At 39.4% G+C, this 18,304-nt stretch overlaps 1 protein-coding gene and 1 non-coding gene across 2 annotated transcripts in view; both read right to left on the bottom strand.

Moving 5' to 3' along the window:
• The window catches only part of SORCS3 (sortilin related VPS10 domain containing receptor 3), a 682,653-nt gene that overhangs the window by 37,879 nt on the left and 626,470 nt on the right, over positions 1-18,304 (bottom strand). The window contains exons 15-16 of the mRNA XM_027851811.1: positions 11,882-11,999; positions 10,510-10,643 (exon numbers count right to left, since the gene is read on the bottom strand). Coding sequence (XP_027707612.1) covers positions 10,510-10,643; positions 11,882-11,999 — 252 coding nt within the window. The remainder of the gene's footprint in view (positions 1-10,509; positions 10,644-11,881; positions 12,000-18,304) is intronic.
• LOC114035865 lies at positions 4,163-4,304 on the bottom strand. The gene has a single exon (XR_003568279.1). It is a non-coding gene; the product is annotated as a U4 spliceosomal RNA (small nuclear RNA).

The following is an 18,304-nucleotide window of genomic DNA, read 5'->3' on the forward strand; positions in this document are numbered from 1 at the left end:
GCAAGTTTTTCTTTGTCCAGTTCATGTAAAATCCTGGATTAAGGTCATAAACATTGAAAAGAAGGTAATTTTCTCCAAGCCTCCAGTCAGATCAGACACTCTTTATGGCAGAAGTGGTTTGGGGCAAAAAAAACTAAAACCAAAAACAAAATCCTCACTCTTCCTCCTCCTCCCTCCCTAACAAATCTTCTTTTTGTAAAAACTCATACTGTGTGGTGCAAGTATTCCTTTTAAACTATAAGCTTCTAGAGGCCAGAGGGCAGGCAGGTCTATTTAGCTTTCTTTCAAGAACCTCTCCAATCTCTCTCCATAGCACACATCTAATTTTATTTCCTTATATTCCTTCCCCTTGGGCCAACTGGTTCCTTTACTGACCCACAGATCCGCCATGCTAATTCCTGCCTCTAAGTCTCTGCTCATGATGTTCCTAGAGTCAGGAATGCCCTAACTTTTCCCCTCCTAAATTCTATCTTCAAGGCCCAACTTTATAAAGTCTTACCTCCTCCGTGAAGCCTCCTCTGGTTTCCCAGCCCTTATTGATCCCCTTTCTCCTCTTAACTCCTACACCATTTATAGCATGCACCATGCACTTTAATGCTTAGTTACTCATACTTTCTTATATTCTTCATTGTTTTCTCATTAATGTATGCCTCTCATCTCCTCAATTAGACAGCTAGTTCCTTGAGCGCAGGGACCAGGTACTAAGTATAGGGATGGATACATGGAGGGGATCAGTAAATATTTATTGCTTGATCATTTGCTTATGTAAATCCCTCCATCTGGGGGCATTTACTAAATGACATGGATAAGATGGCTTATTGGAGTTTAGAGGTCCCCCACTGTGGTACCTGGGAAAGAATGGATAAAAGTAATGATAATAAAAAATAATAATAATTAACATATATAGAACAGTTTAAGGTTTACATAGCACTTTACATATTTTATGCCATTTGAGCCTCATAACAACTCTGTAAAGGTGTCATTATTATCCCCATTTAAGAAACGAGTAAACTGAGTCTAAGCAAGGTTAAGTGACTTGTCCAGAGTCACACCTAAAATGTTTCTGAAGTGGAATTCAAATTGAGGATTTTCTTTCTGACTTCAAATATAGCCCTAGCTGCTTCTTTCTCCTATTCCTTAGGCATTTATGAGGTCCCAGTGTGGACTGGACATCAAACTGGGCAGAGGTCCTGATGAGTCAGATAATACTGTGAAAAGGCACTACATGCTGTACTCTATGTGGCTGACTAGGTCTGCCCGAGAGCCCTCATTGGATTCAGAGCAGGCCCAGGGTACTCTCTTCCTTGACTGACTGCCCATATATCTCTGTCAGACTTGTCTCTGGAAGAGGCTTCACTCGCTACCATCCCAGACTGCTTGTCCTTAGGTCAGAGACATGTTGGAGGCTTGCTGAAAAGAGGTTCTTCACAATGACCTTGAACTAGGGAGATTTATGATGCTATTAATGGAAACTTCAATATTTATGCAAAAGTGTTACTGATTCCTGAGACCCACTCTGGAAGGCACTAGGAAAGAAGGGAGAGACCATAGCATTCCCCTACCAAGTGTTTCTGAGCAGCTATAAAACCTACGTGTTTCAGATTGTACCTTTCAACTGTCATGTTAAACTATGGGTATTTAAATCCCTCTTCTCTGACCCCACTAAACTAGGACATTTTTTCCCCTTTGCTTCTGTCTCCAAGACTTAACACTGACTATGCCATTCAGCTGAAAGTGATCTGCCTTTGGATCAGAGAAATAACTCAGTTTCCATAGAGGCAGAGGAACAGAGGATGGCAGAGCTGAAGAGACCCTTGATCTAACCCCTTCCTTTTACAGATGAAGAAAAAGGCCCAGAGAGGGGAAAGGGCTCGTACGCCACGAGCCCATAGCAAGAATCAGAACCAGCCTTGCATCACAGCCTATCCCGTAAGGCTGTAGGTTTCTGGAACGGGTCTCATCTATCCCAATACAACTTATTATTCTACTATTTCCTAATCATCTTCCTCAACTGTAGTGTCAGGTGGGTTATTAATTGGCTAAAATAGCATTCTTCTCACTGAACCAGGAATTCTTAATCTTGGATTCATGAAATTATGTGTATGTAATTTATGCAAAACTGTATGTATTTGTGTGTGTATATATTGTATAGATGTGAGTATATTGTGCATAGGTGTATGCATATGCATAGACACATGTGCTGCACGTATACACACATGCACATGTGTATAGGTGTATGCATATACACATATGCTGCATATATATACATGTGCACACAAATACACTACATACATACATAGGCAGCATATTTGTGTGCATATGTATATGTGCATATACATATATAATATACTCATATATACACAAATGTACACATATAAATGTATACTATATATGTGTATGTGCATATATGTATGTATTCAGCATATTTGTGCGCATATATATTATATATATGCAGCATATTTGTGTTCATATGTGTATATATATGCAACGTCCTTGTGGGCATCTGTGTATACATAACACTGTATTTTGATATAACTGACTTCCTTTGTAATTTCCTTATGTATTTAATTTTATGCATTTGAAAACAATTCTCTGAGAAGGCATCCACAAGCTTCAGCAGATTGCTCATGGCAAAAAAAAGAAGCTAGAACATCTGAACTAAACTATGCTGTTTTTTTCCCCTAGAATATCTAATTCAACATAACTGCTCTCAGCTAGACGTCTTACAGGAAGCCGCTAATGGTCCCCTTGTGGAAGGGGCTGGTACAACATGTCTCAAGGAAGCACCAAGCTAAAAGAGACCCAGAGATCACTCAGTCCAAACTCTATCTGAAATAAGGCTTTCTTCAAAACCTCTATAACTGGCTATGTGGCTTTTCCTTTACCACCTCTAGTGATGCAGAGCTCATTACCTCATGAGCCAGCCTATTCTTCTACCATACAGCCTTCTCACATTGAGCCAAAATAACGCCTATCAGTTAGTCCTACGTTTGTCCCTTAGAGACAAACAGGATAGGTTGAACCTATCTTCCATGTGACAGCTCGTGAAATACTTTAGGATCACAATCATGTTCTCCCATAGTGAACTCTTCTATAGACCAAACATCCTCAATTTCTTCAACTGATACATCTTAAGACTAGAGGAGAAGAGGTCCATAAGGGACTACTATTATTTGATTTTCCATGTAGGAGAATTCTTTATGGAAAAAAAAACTTTTTTGTTAAACAATACTCACACTTATCTTCTGATCATTTCAATTATATGTTATTTCTGAATGGTGCTGCCTCTTCTAATAAAAGAGTCTCTGCATGGGGTTCTCCTCATCCCATTTGACTACTCCTTTAAATTTAGAATTTAGAATGACTTAGGATTAGAAGGGACCCTAGGGATCATCTAGTAGGACCCTTGTGTTTTACAGAAAGCTAATCTGAAACTCAGAGAAATGAAGTGACTTTCTAGTGTGTGTGTGTGTGTGTGTGTGTGTGTGTATGTGCATTTCTTTAAACACATAGAATGTATCTATATAAAAGAGTACTAGCCCTCTAAACTTGTTCCCCTTGGGGAAGGGCAGAATGGTAAACACTTACTGTAATGAGGCTGTCATTGAATAAAATATTTCTAGTAACCTCTCCTTAGCAGAGGTCTTCTGAACTTGTGGCATGCTCTTTTGAATTTGTTCAGTGGTGACATCCTTTGAGGATGTGTTTGATTTTTTGAAATAGCTAAAAGTCATTTATAGTCATTTCTGGTGAATAAGGTGAAGGATCAAGCTGTCTGACACCACGTGGGATCAAAACAAGAAATGCCTAGAAAATAAAAATACTCATTTTCTCATATGACTCACTGGTTGCAGAATGTTAGAGTTGGAAAGCACCTTAGAGACTGACTAATCCAAGGGTGGGGAACCCGTGGCCTCAAGGCCATATGTGGCCTTCTAGGTCCTTGGATGTGGCCTTTTGATTGAATCCAAGTTTTACAGAACAAATCTTTTTATTAAGGGGATTTGTTCTGTGAAGTTTGGGTTGAGTCAAGGGCTGCACTTGGGGACCTAGAGGGCCACATGTGGCCTTGAGGTTACAGGTTCCCTACCCCTGGTAATCTATCCCCACCTCAGTTTACTCATGAGAAAACTGAGACCTAAAGAGAGGAGGTGATGTGCCCATGGTCCTACTGTGAATAAATGGCAGATCTGGGATGCCAGCTCTGTTCTTATTTGGATGCTATGCCCAATGCTCTTTCAAATTAGGAATAATCATGCCTCAAATAAACCTCATTGGCTATGCTACTGCCCCTGCACAAAGCTCCAGTCCTCTTTCCATGTCATAAGCTCATACTTCCTTCCTGAGGAAAGAATCCAACTAATTGGGATGTGCTACATAAACCTGCCAAATAAAATGCCAATTGCCAAGGAATGTATTTGGAAATGTTTCTAGCAATGGTAGCTTCAGTAAACAGCTGCCCCAGGTTAAACTTTGATGGACTGAACTCATCCAAATCTATAAATTCTGGTGTGTTAAAAAGCCAGTCCCATTACTTTATGGTCACACTGTGGAGTGAAGAAATTAGTGTAGACTTTTGGTGCAGGAGAGCAACAGGAGGTCAACAAGAGACCTGTCCCAGAGAACAGACATGTAATGAAACTCTTAGTCCTATAGAGATGTTAAGTTTCCCAGCTTGGTTGAAAAGGGTATCAATACACCTTGCAGAGACATAAAGAAAACAAATGTTATATTACATAGGGGAATCTTGAACAGAACCTCCAAGTCACAACACATTAGAAAATGCAGAGGGACTATTAGATATGTCATCTCCCTTAATCAATCTCCCTCCTTTCCCCACCATCTCTCTCATTTTTCAATCTCTAAGTATCCATCAATCCTTCATGGAGGTCTATACAATTGCCCAGGTCTCCCCCATCCATAAAAAAGGGCTTCACTTGACTCTGCTGTCCACTCAAGCTATTGTCCTATGTTCTCCTTTTCCAAGTGACAGTTCTAGAAATAATTTATTCTTGTTGCCTCCATTTCTTCTCCTCCTGTTCACCTCTCAACACCTTGGAACCTTAGTTCTGACCTATATGATCAAAATGAAACTGCTTTCTCCAAAGTTTACGTTGATCCCTTAATTGCTAAAAACCAATAGCCTTTTCTCACACGCCGTTCTGTAGTTTTTAACACATCCAGTAGAATGTAAACTTCTTAAGGGCAGGGACCATCTCACTTTCGACCCATTCTTTTAGCATTTAAATCCCCAGTGCCTGGCACATAATCAATACTTAATGAATGGTTATTGGTTGATTGAATGATGCCCTTTTGCTAAATATTCTCTCTTCCTTGACTGCCATGGCAGTCACTGCCCTCACTTGGTTCTCCCTATAAGCATCTGACCATTCCTACTCGGACTCCTATGTTAGATCATCATTCATAGCTTGCCCATTAAGCAGGAACGTTCCCCAAGGTTCTATCCTTAGCCCATTTCACTTCTCTTTCTACATGTTCTGTCTTGGTGATTGCATAACCTACTATGGACGACTCCCTTATATGTCTCCTTAACTCCAACTCTACTCTGCCAATTGCCTATTGGACACCTCCATCTGGAGATACCATCAGCAGCTCAAAATCAACATGTCTAGCCAGAATTTATTCAACTTTTCTTCATGCCCATCTCTCTTCCAAAATTCCTCTTTTCTGATGAGAGCACCACCAACCTTCCAATTGCATGGATTTTCAAATTTGGAATTATTTTTGCCCTATATCTAATCATTTGTCAAGTCTTTCTGATGCTACCCTCACAACATGTCTTGCATCTGTCCTCTTTTCTCTTCTATTGCCCTTGTTCAGCCTCTCAGTATCTCTCAGCTGTATTACAATATCTTCCTAATTGATCTCTCTACTTTCATTCTTTCCTGTCTTCTCCCCTAACGCTCTACACAGAAGACAAACTAATTTTTGTAAAACATAGGTCTAGTCAAGAATATTCAATGCCTCCCTATTGCTTCAAGAATAAAATGCAAACTTGGCATTTAAGGCAGTCCATAAGTTGGTTCCCATATAACTTTCTGGACTCACTCATTTCCTATTATTAACCTTCAGGCACAATTTATTCTGTATGGCCCACACTTTGTTCTCTATATGCACAATGACATCTCTAATCTCTGTACCTTTGTACATGCTTCCCCTCATGCCTGGAATGCACTCCTTCCTTACCTTAGAATTCTTAGCTTCCCTCAAGTATCAATTTAGGAGCCTCCTTCTGGTCATACCCTTCCCTGATCTTTGCAGCTAGTGCTCTCTCCTTCCTGAAATTACTGACATTTACTTCTTCATGTATCTGTTTTATCTCTCCAGCAAGGAGGGAACATATCATTTTTGCTACTATATCCCCAGTGCCTAGCACTGTGCCTTGCAAAACTAGGTATTAATTGAACTGAAATGAATTAAATATTTGAATTCAATAACTGAATTGAATCCAAGTGAAAAGTCAAAAATCTTTATTTCACAGTCAGGTGGAAGCCCTATGAGGGATACTTTTCACATCTGCATGGCACCCACATTCCTAGAAATATATTGCTGTACTTGTGTTTAATAATTGAAAATTACTGATCCCAAATGTGAAACCATCCTTTGACTCTGAAGACCCTGTCTGAATAACCATGAAAAAGGGTTCTGCTATCATAATTTAAATTCCAATCCATCTTAAAAATGTAACGAATCTGATTAAAGACAGGATCTCTAAGCGATGGACATCCAGAGTGCAGGAGACAGATAGTAGGAGAATCCATTAACATAGTGACCCAGGAAGCAATCATTTACTAAATGAAACATTTAATAAGAAATACCTTCAAGGTCTGGGTCCCCATTGTAGGTTCAGTCCTGGAAGTAGTGTGGGCTAAATCCTCTAAATTAAGTTGGTTGGGTAGGGAAGTGTTTTTTTTTTTTCCTCTACCCCAATTCAGGGTTAAAAATTTCAGAGATAGATCAAATCTGACAATTTCTGACTTAATTCCTTTTTATAAATTAGTGATTGATGTCCTCCATGCATTTTCTAAACCAGTGGGGTCATATTTAAATAGAAATGAAAACTTGCTGGCTGAATAATGATTTAGAAAATCACAAATTAACATTATCTATGTTGTATTATATTTTTATTTGTTTTGTTATACATTTCCCCATCACATTTTAATCTAGTTTGGGTTGCACTTAGGATTCTTGCTCACCACTTGGCTGTGAATTTCACACCTCTGTTCTAAACTAATTGGGATATGCTCTATAAACCAGCCAAATAAAATTCTGGTACAAATTCTGATTGGCATTTGGGATAGAGAAACTTCCCAGCTGGGGTCAAAAGGATTTGCTCCAGTTCACAGCAGTGTGGGGAGAGTTTGCACCCCTTCCACAAATAATTCTGAGTAATCTATGTGGAAGAGAATTGGTTTAAGAATGAAAGAATGGGGTCCTATTGTCCTAAATGGTTAGTGAATCACATGACCCAGTATTTCTTTTTTTTCTTGTGCCACAACTCAGTTTTATTACTGAAAAAAATGATATTTTTAATGTGATTCCTTGCTAATGATATCCTGGAATGCTTATTTACCTTGTGATAGAAAAAACTTCTTCTACCAACTATTTTTTTGGAAGTTGAAATCCTCAAAGATCATCCAGAAAACCAGTCCTAACACTTAGAAATTATTAAATACCTTCCTTTGTATTCTTTGCACTCTTCTATCTAGAGATCTGAAGAGCACCCTTGGTCCTAGAAACTACAAAATTCTTTTATTTTTCCTCTTTAAGGAACCTGTTGATCTGCTGACACTCCTGATGGGCCTTTTTGGAGGGGGAAGAAAATCACAATCTGTTGGATTTTCTGTACTCTTTGCCAATTCCCTCTTGGATAACTTGACTTTATCTTGTTGGGGAGGAACAATGCTGTTTCTGCTAACCCACTTATGTTTCTTTTTTATCATTCTAGTGGTATCTATTTTCTGACACTCTATCTCTAGGTCATTGGTTCTACTTAACTGTAACTCAGATTAACCATTTCTGAAGAAAACTTTGAGGCTACCTGGGGAGCAATGTGGTTGCTTCCATTAACAACTTGCTTCCCTTGCTTTGTAACCAATTTAGGGGTTCCTATGTCATTACTTTCTGGCTTTGGGGAAATAATAGGATGTGCTGGCAATCCTTTCACATCAGGAGTTTCCGTGTAAGACTTCCAAAGTATGGTGTACAAGTTTTTCATTTGATGTACCTTGGTCTCTATCTTCTTACAAGCATCTTTTTTTTCTGCTTTCGCCAATAGCTGGCATCTCTTCAAGGTCTGTCAATCTCTTTTTTCCATTCTTTTGGGTCTCTGTTTCATCATTCTTATTTGGCTCCTGGAAGCCATCTGTTACTTCTATGGTTTTTGGTCCTTGACCCTTTTTTTTTTTCTTTTACATGTTCTCCTTGAGCTGTTGTTTTGAGAATTTAAAGGAATAGCTGTATCAGACATGCCAATCTCATAAGGAAAAGAAGAATCCATACTCATATTCTTCCTTTTATTCATCTCCTTTCTCTTTGCAGTTCTTGACCTATCTTTCTCAAAAGTCACAGCTGTCTCCATATTCTGCTTTTCATCTTTTTTTTCCCCTTTCTCTTTTCGCAATTTCAATTTTGGCAAACAAGTCTTCTTTTGCTGCAGCCTGTTCCTGTCCAATTTGTTATGCTGAGCAAGGCCATCTTGAAGGACTATGCCTTTGACAAGGCTCTGGAACTTTCTGACCAGTTTGTAGAGATGCTTCCTATTCAAGGAAAGAGTGCTTTGCCCACTGGCCCTTTCAAACAGTATATCAGTGATTTCCTCATAGTTAAACTAAAGCACAAACCTGATGTGTCCCTGGTCATCACTCTGCTTTTCCACCTTTGGTTTATCAGTGCTTGAGGAGGAATCCTTACCTTTCTTTCTTTTGCTTCCTAGGGAATCTTATGGATGTCATATCATCTGCTTCAGCTTCTAACAGTTCACTGTCCTCTTGGTTTGCATTTAATTCTCTTATTAAAATTTCAATGGCAAAGGGAGCTTATTCCAAAATTTCTTCAAAGATGCCTCTGACTACATTATACAGCAAAGCAGAATCCTTTGTCCTAGCTGCAATTTTGCAGAATGGCACAATAAACTTCAGGTTTGGATCTACTGTAAGCTCCTCTGCTCCTACTGTAGTCTGCTCTTCCACGTATACATCAATGAAGTGGGCCTTTACTCCACCAGGTAGGTGCCTGACTGTCTTTCATTAGGATATCCAGAAGTAGCTCAACATGACTTTCCTCCCATTCATTTCTTTTTGATGCCTCAAAGTATTGGTTCAGAAGAAGATGCATCAGCATGTAGAACTTATCCAGGTGCAATCTGTCTATTCCAATCCACTCATGGTTCATGGTTTGCCAAAAATGTCTGAACAAATAGGTGCTGTTTTTCTGTGTTCTGAAAAACATGAATGAGCTAGGAAATTGTATTTCCAAGTTGCTCCTGTAGGAGAGGTTTGTCCTGCATCCACATACAGTAAAAAAGCCCCTTCCATATTTTTAGCAATTCTTTGTGACTGAAACCACCTGAGGTGGCTCTGATCTTGGAGCACAGATGTATCTCTGGAGTTTTCTCACCCCACGGTCTCAGATTGTGAATCGTTGTCTCAATTCTGGCTAGTGGCTACACAGGCTGGGTTTCCAAAGGAAGCTCTGGGGCCGGGGATGTGAGGGCTGTGGCCCAATATTTCTAAGCAGCCTTAGTTATGCCTCACCTTATGCCCTGGTCATCTTCTCATCAGCTGCCCTTCCCCCCCCATCCCTCTTCACTTCTGGAATCATGGTTTGTACATAAGTACTTAAATACTTTTCATTTCATTCATTCAGATTCAAAGCTACTGGAAAGAGTATGTCAATCCACTCCCTTATGGCCCTACTCAGCATACATGTGCCTCTCCAAAGCAAAATACCCCAACTTAGCCATCACTTCCTATATGTATTGTCTCCTATTAAAATGTGAGCATCTTAAGGGCAGGGATTATTTCCCCAATGCTCAGTATATAGTAAGAACTTAAAAAATGTTATTTTATTCATTCATTCATTCATGTTCACATCAACAACTGAACCAACACACTCAGAAGTTCGCAGTTAATTGTTCAGTTGGTATGTTAACAGCTGCCATGGATTTATCCTCTGTGGTCTGGGGGCAGCGAAGGACTTTTAGGTTCTAGCCTCAACTTCTGTAACACCTTTTTCTGAAGTACGGTTAGGCTCGCCCAGTCATTCCCCTCCCCACCCCTTGGACAGGTGAAATTATCTGTTCTGAAAATGCCTTGTTCCCTTGACTTCTGTCCCTGCATGCAGTAATCCCACTGTGATGAACAGCTTGGGACCAAAGCTGGCAGTCTGACTGACATACAGCATGCTTCTTGTCCTTATCCTGCCTCTACCCCAGGGGCAGAAGGCCATATCTGTAAACCAATGGTAAAGGAAACCAAATAGACTCACCATTCAAAGTCCCAGTCTGCACAGATGCATGGTTCAGAGACCACAGTTCCAGAGTAATCACGTCCTAATGCACACTGTGCTCCTGGCTTGCGTTTCTTGAATATCTTCCTTTCCCCCATGACACAAGGTTCTCCCTGTAAAAAAGAAGCCATAGTGAAAGGGCGGGGGGTGGGAGAGAGGAGGATGGCTTCTCGGCTAATATTATGTCTATTGTTCTATCATTTAACCGATGCCCCATGTCAGGCTCATGCTGAAAAAACCTCAGACCCACCATCCTCAAATTACATTTGGTGTGAGAATAAAGCTCATGAAGCTCTTCCTACTGAGGAGAAGGAATAACAGGGTAAGACTGGCCACCCAGGCTGCTGCCAAAAGGCAAAACTATTGCAATGTCTTTCCTGTACTCTACAAAGGGCAGAGGTAATACAGGTCATTTTCCACCCACAACGCACCGGCATCTAACAACTTTACTGGGCTCTAGTGAAGCACTACCATGGAGCAGAAAGGACCCCCATTTTGGTAATTTAGTTACTTCCTATCTAATTACTGTGCGATTATTGCACTAAGGGCAGCTAGATGGCACAGGGATAGAGTGCTGGCTTAGAGTCAGGAAAACTCATCTTAAGTTCAAATCCAGCCTCAGACACTTACTAGCTGGGTGACCCTGGGCAAGTCACTTAACCCCGTTTGCCTCAGTTTCTTCATCTATAAAATGAGCTGGAGAAGAAAATAGCAAACCACTCCAGTATCTTTGCCAAGAAAACCCCAAATGAGGTCAAGAAGGTCAAATACAACTGAAAATGACTAAACAATAACTATTATACTAAATGACAATTGTATCAGTTTTAAGTCAAATCATTTTATGTGGTTCAGATCATCACAACTTTGTAGAAAGAGCACTGGAGTTTGGAGTCAAAAGTTCTATCTGGGCTCAAATTCCAATTTTTCTACTTATTACCCATGAAACCTTATAGAAGTCACTTAACATCTTGGGGTCACAGTTTCCTCACCTGTAAAAATTAAAGTGTTGGACTACATGCCCTCTACTGTCCCTGACAGTTCTAAAGCAATGGCCCTACCATCCTTCCTTTAGCCTGTGATTCAATACCCAGCCTCCCAGTAGGCCACTGAACCTCCTTCAGAATCACTGAGATACCAAAGGAAATAGGACATCCTCAGTGGCTTTTCCTCAGAAAGAGTTAAAACCTTATTATCTGAGAATTACATCTAGGTATAAATTCCTTCCGGGGAAACTAAGTAATTCTCATCATGTCTTTCCTCTTTGTCCTAGGTAAAAGGACCCACAGTAAGAGTTTCTGCAAAAGCAATGTCAGGCATGTGGTGAAACTGTCAATTAAGTAGCTGGGCCTACCTGATTAAGCAAGTGCCAGGTCTCGAAGTCATCCTTGTTGCACCTTCGACTGAAGATGGATTTGTAGTCCACTTTCACCAGCTGCCACTCTGAACGGAGGCTGAAGTGGCCAAAAACTCTAAGGGTTGGAGGGAGAAGGAGAGATATATCAAGAGTCACGAAGGCAGTGGCAAGATTGGGCAAAAAGGATTGTTGAAAATAATTGCAAGCCAAGGCCATTCCACCGAAAGCTCCTTTCTTTCAGTCAGTCAATAAGCACTTATTAAGTGCCTACTATGTGCTAGGCGCTGTGCCATGTGCCGGGGATACAAAGAAAGGCCAAAGTCAGTCCCTTCCCTTAAGAAGCTCACAATCTAATGGGGGAGATGACATGCAAACAAAAATACATACATATATATATATATATATAGAGAGAGAGAGAGAGAGAGAGACCTATACATATACATACACACACATATACAATATATACAAACAAACCATATAAAGAATAAATAGGGAATAATTAACAGAGGGAAGGCACTAGAATTAAGAAGGGTTGGGAAAGGCTATCATAGCATTCATGGAGTTCTTTGGATAAAGGGATGTCTCTATGAGTATTTTTCTTGGTTATAGTCAGCAAAAATGCTTGGTTAGAAGCTCAGAAACATGATCCCTTCTGTATCATCTCTTATGCTACCAAAAACAACAGCAGTCTCAGAAAGGGGACTCATATGTATGTACAGTAAAGAGCCATACAACCTGAGAGACTACAGTGATCAATATTGACCTTTCCAAAGGCTAGCATTTGAAGGGTTCGATAAATATGAATGATCAATTCTTTCTAGAAAAGTAGAAAAAAAAAAACCCACAGATTTTCAAAACTCTGCCCTAGTTGCACATTATGGAATCACAATACAGCTGATCTATCAGAGTGATTTAAGAGGGTGAGGAATCATTACATTACTGGACCTCAATCCAAGTGGAGACCTGCCTTTCTGTGCATGGAATAATATCTATCTCTTCCTCATATCACCATATGGGTGTTTTTTTTCTGTCTGGGTTATGACATTCTCTTGGTGATACCTAAGACAATTAATAATTTCAGGGATTATTTTCTGCTGTCCAAGAAATATGTATATTTTGAGAATCCAAACTGCATTAAAGTAGGGGATACTCAAGTCTAGATCTCTGATTTCATTTGTTTAGAGAATTCCTAATGTGCACATGCCTTCTACCAATTCCTTAACCTCTCTGCAGTCTTTGACACTGTTGAGCACCCTTTTTTCTTTAATTCTCTCTTCTCTCTTGGTTTTCAAGATACCATTCTCTCCTGGATCTCTTCCTACTTACATATATATGCCTGTCCATTCTATCATATCTGTCTATATATCTGTCTACATATCTGGCTTTGTATTATATCTATCTATCATATCTGTATCTATCATATTTGTCTCTCTACCATGTCTATCTATCCATCTATCCTATTATATTTGTCTATCATATCTATCTATCCATTTATCTATTCTATCATATTTATCTATCTATCTATCCATCTTTCATATTTGTCTATTGTATCTACATCTGTCTATCCATCTATCTATTCTATCATATTTGTCTGTCTATCTATGTATCTATCTAACATTGGAAAAGGAATGTTCCACATAGTGAATTTTCTAGATACCTGAAGGTCTTTAAACACCAAAAGCTTTCTCTGTTTTAAACCATTTCTGATGGTAGTATTTCTAAAGCAGTTTTGTACCCTTCATTGCATTCTTCTATAGAGAACATTGAATAAACATCATTTAAACTTCTTCTGATGACTCTGACATCATTAAGAACTTCCTTCTTTATGCTTGGTGATACTATAGTTGTGGCCTCAGAGAATGTAGTGAAGCATAGGACTGTTTGCCCATATTCTAAATGGTCCTGAATTGTACCATTTTTAGTTGCTTGTTGTGTCAGATTTCCATAATTTTATCTCTCCCTTCTTTGCAGCTGCCACTTTTGCTGCTAACCATGTGACTACCTCTACTACCCCTTCTCTCACCTCCTAATTGTTACTTCTATTCTGATGACCAAGATGATAAAATTATATTTAATGTAAGAATTCATATGCTCAGAGGTTAGGCTTGGGAAGAGGAAGGTTGTCTTCTGAGAAAAGTGTGTGAACTTCAGTACAATGATTTTATGGCAGTTAGTTAGGAGACTAGGAGGCTTCACTGGCTTTATTCTTAGTTCTCCTATCTGTTGCGGATGTTTAAGACTGTCAGATACAGGACTGATATAAAAATGGGCACTATTCTGTTGGGGTAATTGAATGTAGCTACTTGTTCCCTGGTAGCATCTTTCCATGTCCATCCTCCAAGGATTTTTTTTGAAAAGTCCTTAGCTGTGAGGGAGACACAAGGAGAGGCCAGGGGAAAATATATGTATGTATATGTATGTATTCTGAAATTCTCTGAAAATCATACCAAAATATTACCTGTCACCATGTGACTGCTTACACAGAAGGGTATAAGTCCATTGTAGCCAAAGATTCGCAGAAGACTCTGGGATGGATATTGAAAATGACTTGAGATTGTTACTTTTTCCACAGGTCTTCCTGCCACCATTATTTCCCTGTCTCTAACTCACTCCCTAGTCCTATCTTTAAAAGGCCACTCATCTAGACTGACCAACTAGCCAAAGAAAGAACTTTGAGGGCCAGAGGCTATCAGTTGACTTTCCTTCTGACTTTTCAAGTCCTACCATCTCCAGGAAGCCCTCACTGACTACAGTATCTATAATAATAATGATAATGATGATGATGTTAAACAACTTTTGTATAGTACTTATTACGTTCCGGGGACTGTGGTAAGCACGTCATAATTATTATTTCATTTGATCCTAACAACCACCCAGGGAGTTAGGTGTTATTATTGTCCCCATTTTATAGACCTGGAAACTGAGGAAAATAGTGGTTAAGGGACTTGCCCAAGGTCATACAGAGGCTGGGTTTGAATTCAGGTTTTCCTGATTCCAGGCCCAGTGTTCTATCCACTGCATTACCTACCTACTTTACTGAACTTCTATAACTCACTTGCTATCTCTCTCACAGAATTATAGAGGTGAGAACAGACCTCAGAATCCATCTGGTACACAGTACAACCCATACCCTGAAGGAATCTCCACTACAACATATTCATCTGGCCTCTGCTTGAAGATCTTCAATGAGCAGGAAGCCACCCACCTCCCAAGGCACTTTGGAGAAGCTCTCATTGTTAAGATTATTTTTTTTTTCCTGACACCAAGCCACCCCTTGCTCCTGGTTCTAACCTCTGGAGCCCAACAGAATAAGTCGAATCCCTCCCTTATATGACAGCCCTTCAAATACTATTCCATTCTTTCTGACTCATCTTCAGGATGAACATCCCCAGTTCCTCCAACTGACCCTCTTTATGGCAGGCACTCATGGCCCCTCCACGGTTGTGCTGGAGACAGCTCCAATGATTTGGGAGAATCAATTGTTAAATTTTCAAAGTGAGCATTTGTACCTAAAAAGTAGGCAATCCCTACAAATCAGGGCTTGGTTTATGGTTTTGCTGATTGTCTAGACTTAAGAAAGTGATGGAAAAAATGTTAATAATGCAGATTCAACATAAAAGTGTGTCGTGTATACATTCTCTGCCCCTCCCCCAAAAGCTGGTTGTTAAACATTTACCAGCACACCACAACCACCATCCTTGTCTTCCTTTGCACACTCTTCATCTTCTCTATAGCCTTTTTAAACTGTAGTGTCAAGAATGGAACACAGCACTCTAATGGGGCTGATCAGGGCTGGTACAGAGGGACTATCACTCCCATCCTTCCTGTTCCTCTCTTAATGCAGACACAGATTTCATTAACTTTTCTGGCTATCACATTCTACTGTTGACTCCTATGGACTTTCCAGTCCTCTATAACCCCTAGCATCTTTATCAGAAAAACTGCAGTCTCATCATCACCCTCCCAAACCTTGAACTTGAGAAGTAGTTTGTTGTTGTTATTGTTGTTGTTTTTAGATCAAGTATAAGGCCTTACATTTATCTCTATTGAATTTTCAGCTTATTAAATTTGGGCTAGACCTTGTTGGATCTGAACTCTCTTATTCAGTATATCATCTGTCCTTCCAGCCTTGTGTCATCTGCAAATTTGGAAAGAATGCTATGATGAAATATATGTATCTGTGTATGTGTGTGTATATATATACACATATATAAACATATCCCATAACAAAAACTTGAATTAACTAAGAATTGATTCAGACTCTTCTTGAACACTGAAATGTGGTCCTTTTTCTGTTGCCTCTTTAACCTATACTCCTATGGTTTCTGGATTAGATTACTTAAAAAGTACACTCCTGGAGGATTTTCCAATTTACAAGTTGTAGCAGCATAAACAAAATATTCTTTATCTCATAGGCGCAATTGCCAACAGTATTGCTTATGTATTTGACTGCAAGTCATGTTCAAGCTCCTGTCCTGGGATTTTCTTTCTAAAGCCTTAAACAACATGGGATCATCCAGCCTGGGCTTTAGCCAGTGAGTTGCTCTGATCAGAGGGATCAGAACTCCAGCTTACTCCCTCTATGTGCTTTAAAGATGGTCAGAGGTGCTCACTGGCCCCATATCTGTGAAGACCCAGGTTCAGCTGTGTACTCCAGCTGGAATAAGGAATTCAGAACCCCTCCTTTCATATGGATCTAAATTCAGCCTCTCAAGCTGGAAGCCAGCTTTCTAGTTCTGGGATTTTGTTCATTTAAATTGTGTTATTTGCTCTCCTGATTAAGGTCTACCAAAGATAAATGCATTGTGTAGAAGGGAGAAGGGAAAGGGGAAGGGGAGGGAAAAGAGGAGGAGAAAAAGAGGGGGTTGGGAGGAGAATAAAGGAAGAAAAAAAGGAATGTGGGGAGAGGGAAGAGGAGAGAGAAGAGAAAGAGAAGGAGGAAGAATAGGAAGTAGAAGAGGAAAGAGAATTAAAGTGTGTATGGGAGGGTGGGGGTGGGGGTTGGTTCTTCTTCCTTTTCCAGAAAAGTTTTTAAGGAAATGAGAATCAGGCAAGGAAGGGCAACAAAATGAAAACAGTGAGTATGGTGTTGAGACTTCTCACTTCAGAGGATCTAGGTTCAAGTTCTGGTTCTTTGTGGCTTCTGTAACTTTACTCCCCTGAGCCTCAGTTTCTTTGCCTCTAAAACAAGGGGATTAGACTAGATGACTTCTGTGACTCTTTCCAGATCCGATTCTATGATCCTATTGAAATCTGGTAACTAAACATGCTGCTTAGGAAGACCAAGGACAGCTCCATTGTACTCGGCCAGCATCAGCAATCCTGAGGAAATGACTTGGTTCCAAATTATAGGAAGAGAGCAACCAAGTAATTATTAATTCATAAATTATACCAGCTACCCAGAGAAACAGAGCAGATCAGCAGCAAGAACAAGTCTCACCACAGGGAAGACTGTTTATAATAATATAAGTAGAGCTGATTTCTGACTAGCAATTATTTTCCAATTTAAAAAAAAAATGACTTTTCAGCCACTGAGCCTCAATTCTCCAGAATTGGACAAGGAAAACATTAGAAGGCATTAGGACATTTCATTACCTTCCTTTATGATAGAAGGGAGTGAAGTAAGTGCTGTTTGGGAGAGCTGACCAGATATTCCTTTATCGCTTGCAATTTCCCTTCCTCATCTTTTCCCTTAAGAATAATCAATTCCTCCTCTCTAAATCTCAGCTTCCTAGATTGTAAAATAAGGAGTTTAGACTAGAGGACATCTGAGATTCTTTCTGGCTCTTATATTTTATGGTTCCATAAATTAATGTACACACAAACAAAACAAATAAATGTGTGAATATGATATGTACATACATCATACATATATATATATATATATCAGGATTAAACAGCTACTAAGTATCTAATGATAGATCTATAAGAGTCATAAGCTAGTCAGTTTATGCATCTGTAGATTACATGTATTTAAGCATATATACATATATATAGTATCCAAGTACACATATATATGTACTTAGATACTAGCTGTATATCTGTGTATGCATAGATAGATAGATAGATATAAAACCTGTATGACACTGCTAGATAGATACATACTATATGTTAACTTGTGTAATCTTGATATGTGTGTATGTGAACTGTGTGTCTATATATATACACATACATATATAATATGTATACACATATATAACATGTCATATATGCATACTTATTTATTATATTATATATGTGAGTAAATATATTATAATATTTACTAATCAGGATCACGCAGCTAGTATCTATCTATCTAACTAATGCATGCCCACATAGGTACACAGCTAGATGGCACAGTGGAAGGAGCATCAGGCTCAGATACTAGCTGTGTAACCCTGGGCAAGTCACTTAACCTCTGTTTTCCTCAATTTTCTAATC

Source organism: Vombatus ursinus, unplaced genomic scaffold (assembly GCF_900497805.2).
Source record: "Vombatus ursinus unplaced genomic scaffold, bare-nosed wombat genome assembly UNPS02009205.1, whole genome shotgun sequence".
Lineage (NCBI taxonomy): Eukaryota > Metazoa > Chordata > Mammalia > Diprotodontia > Vombatidae > Vombatus > Vombatus ursinus.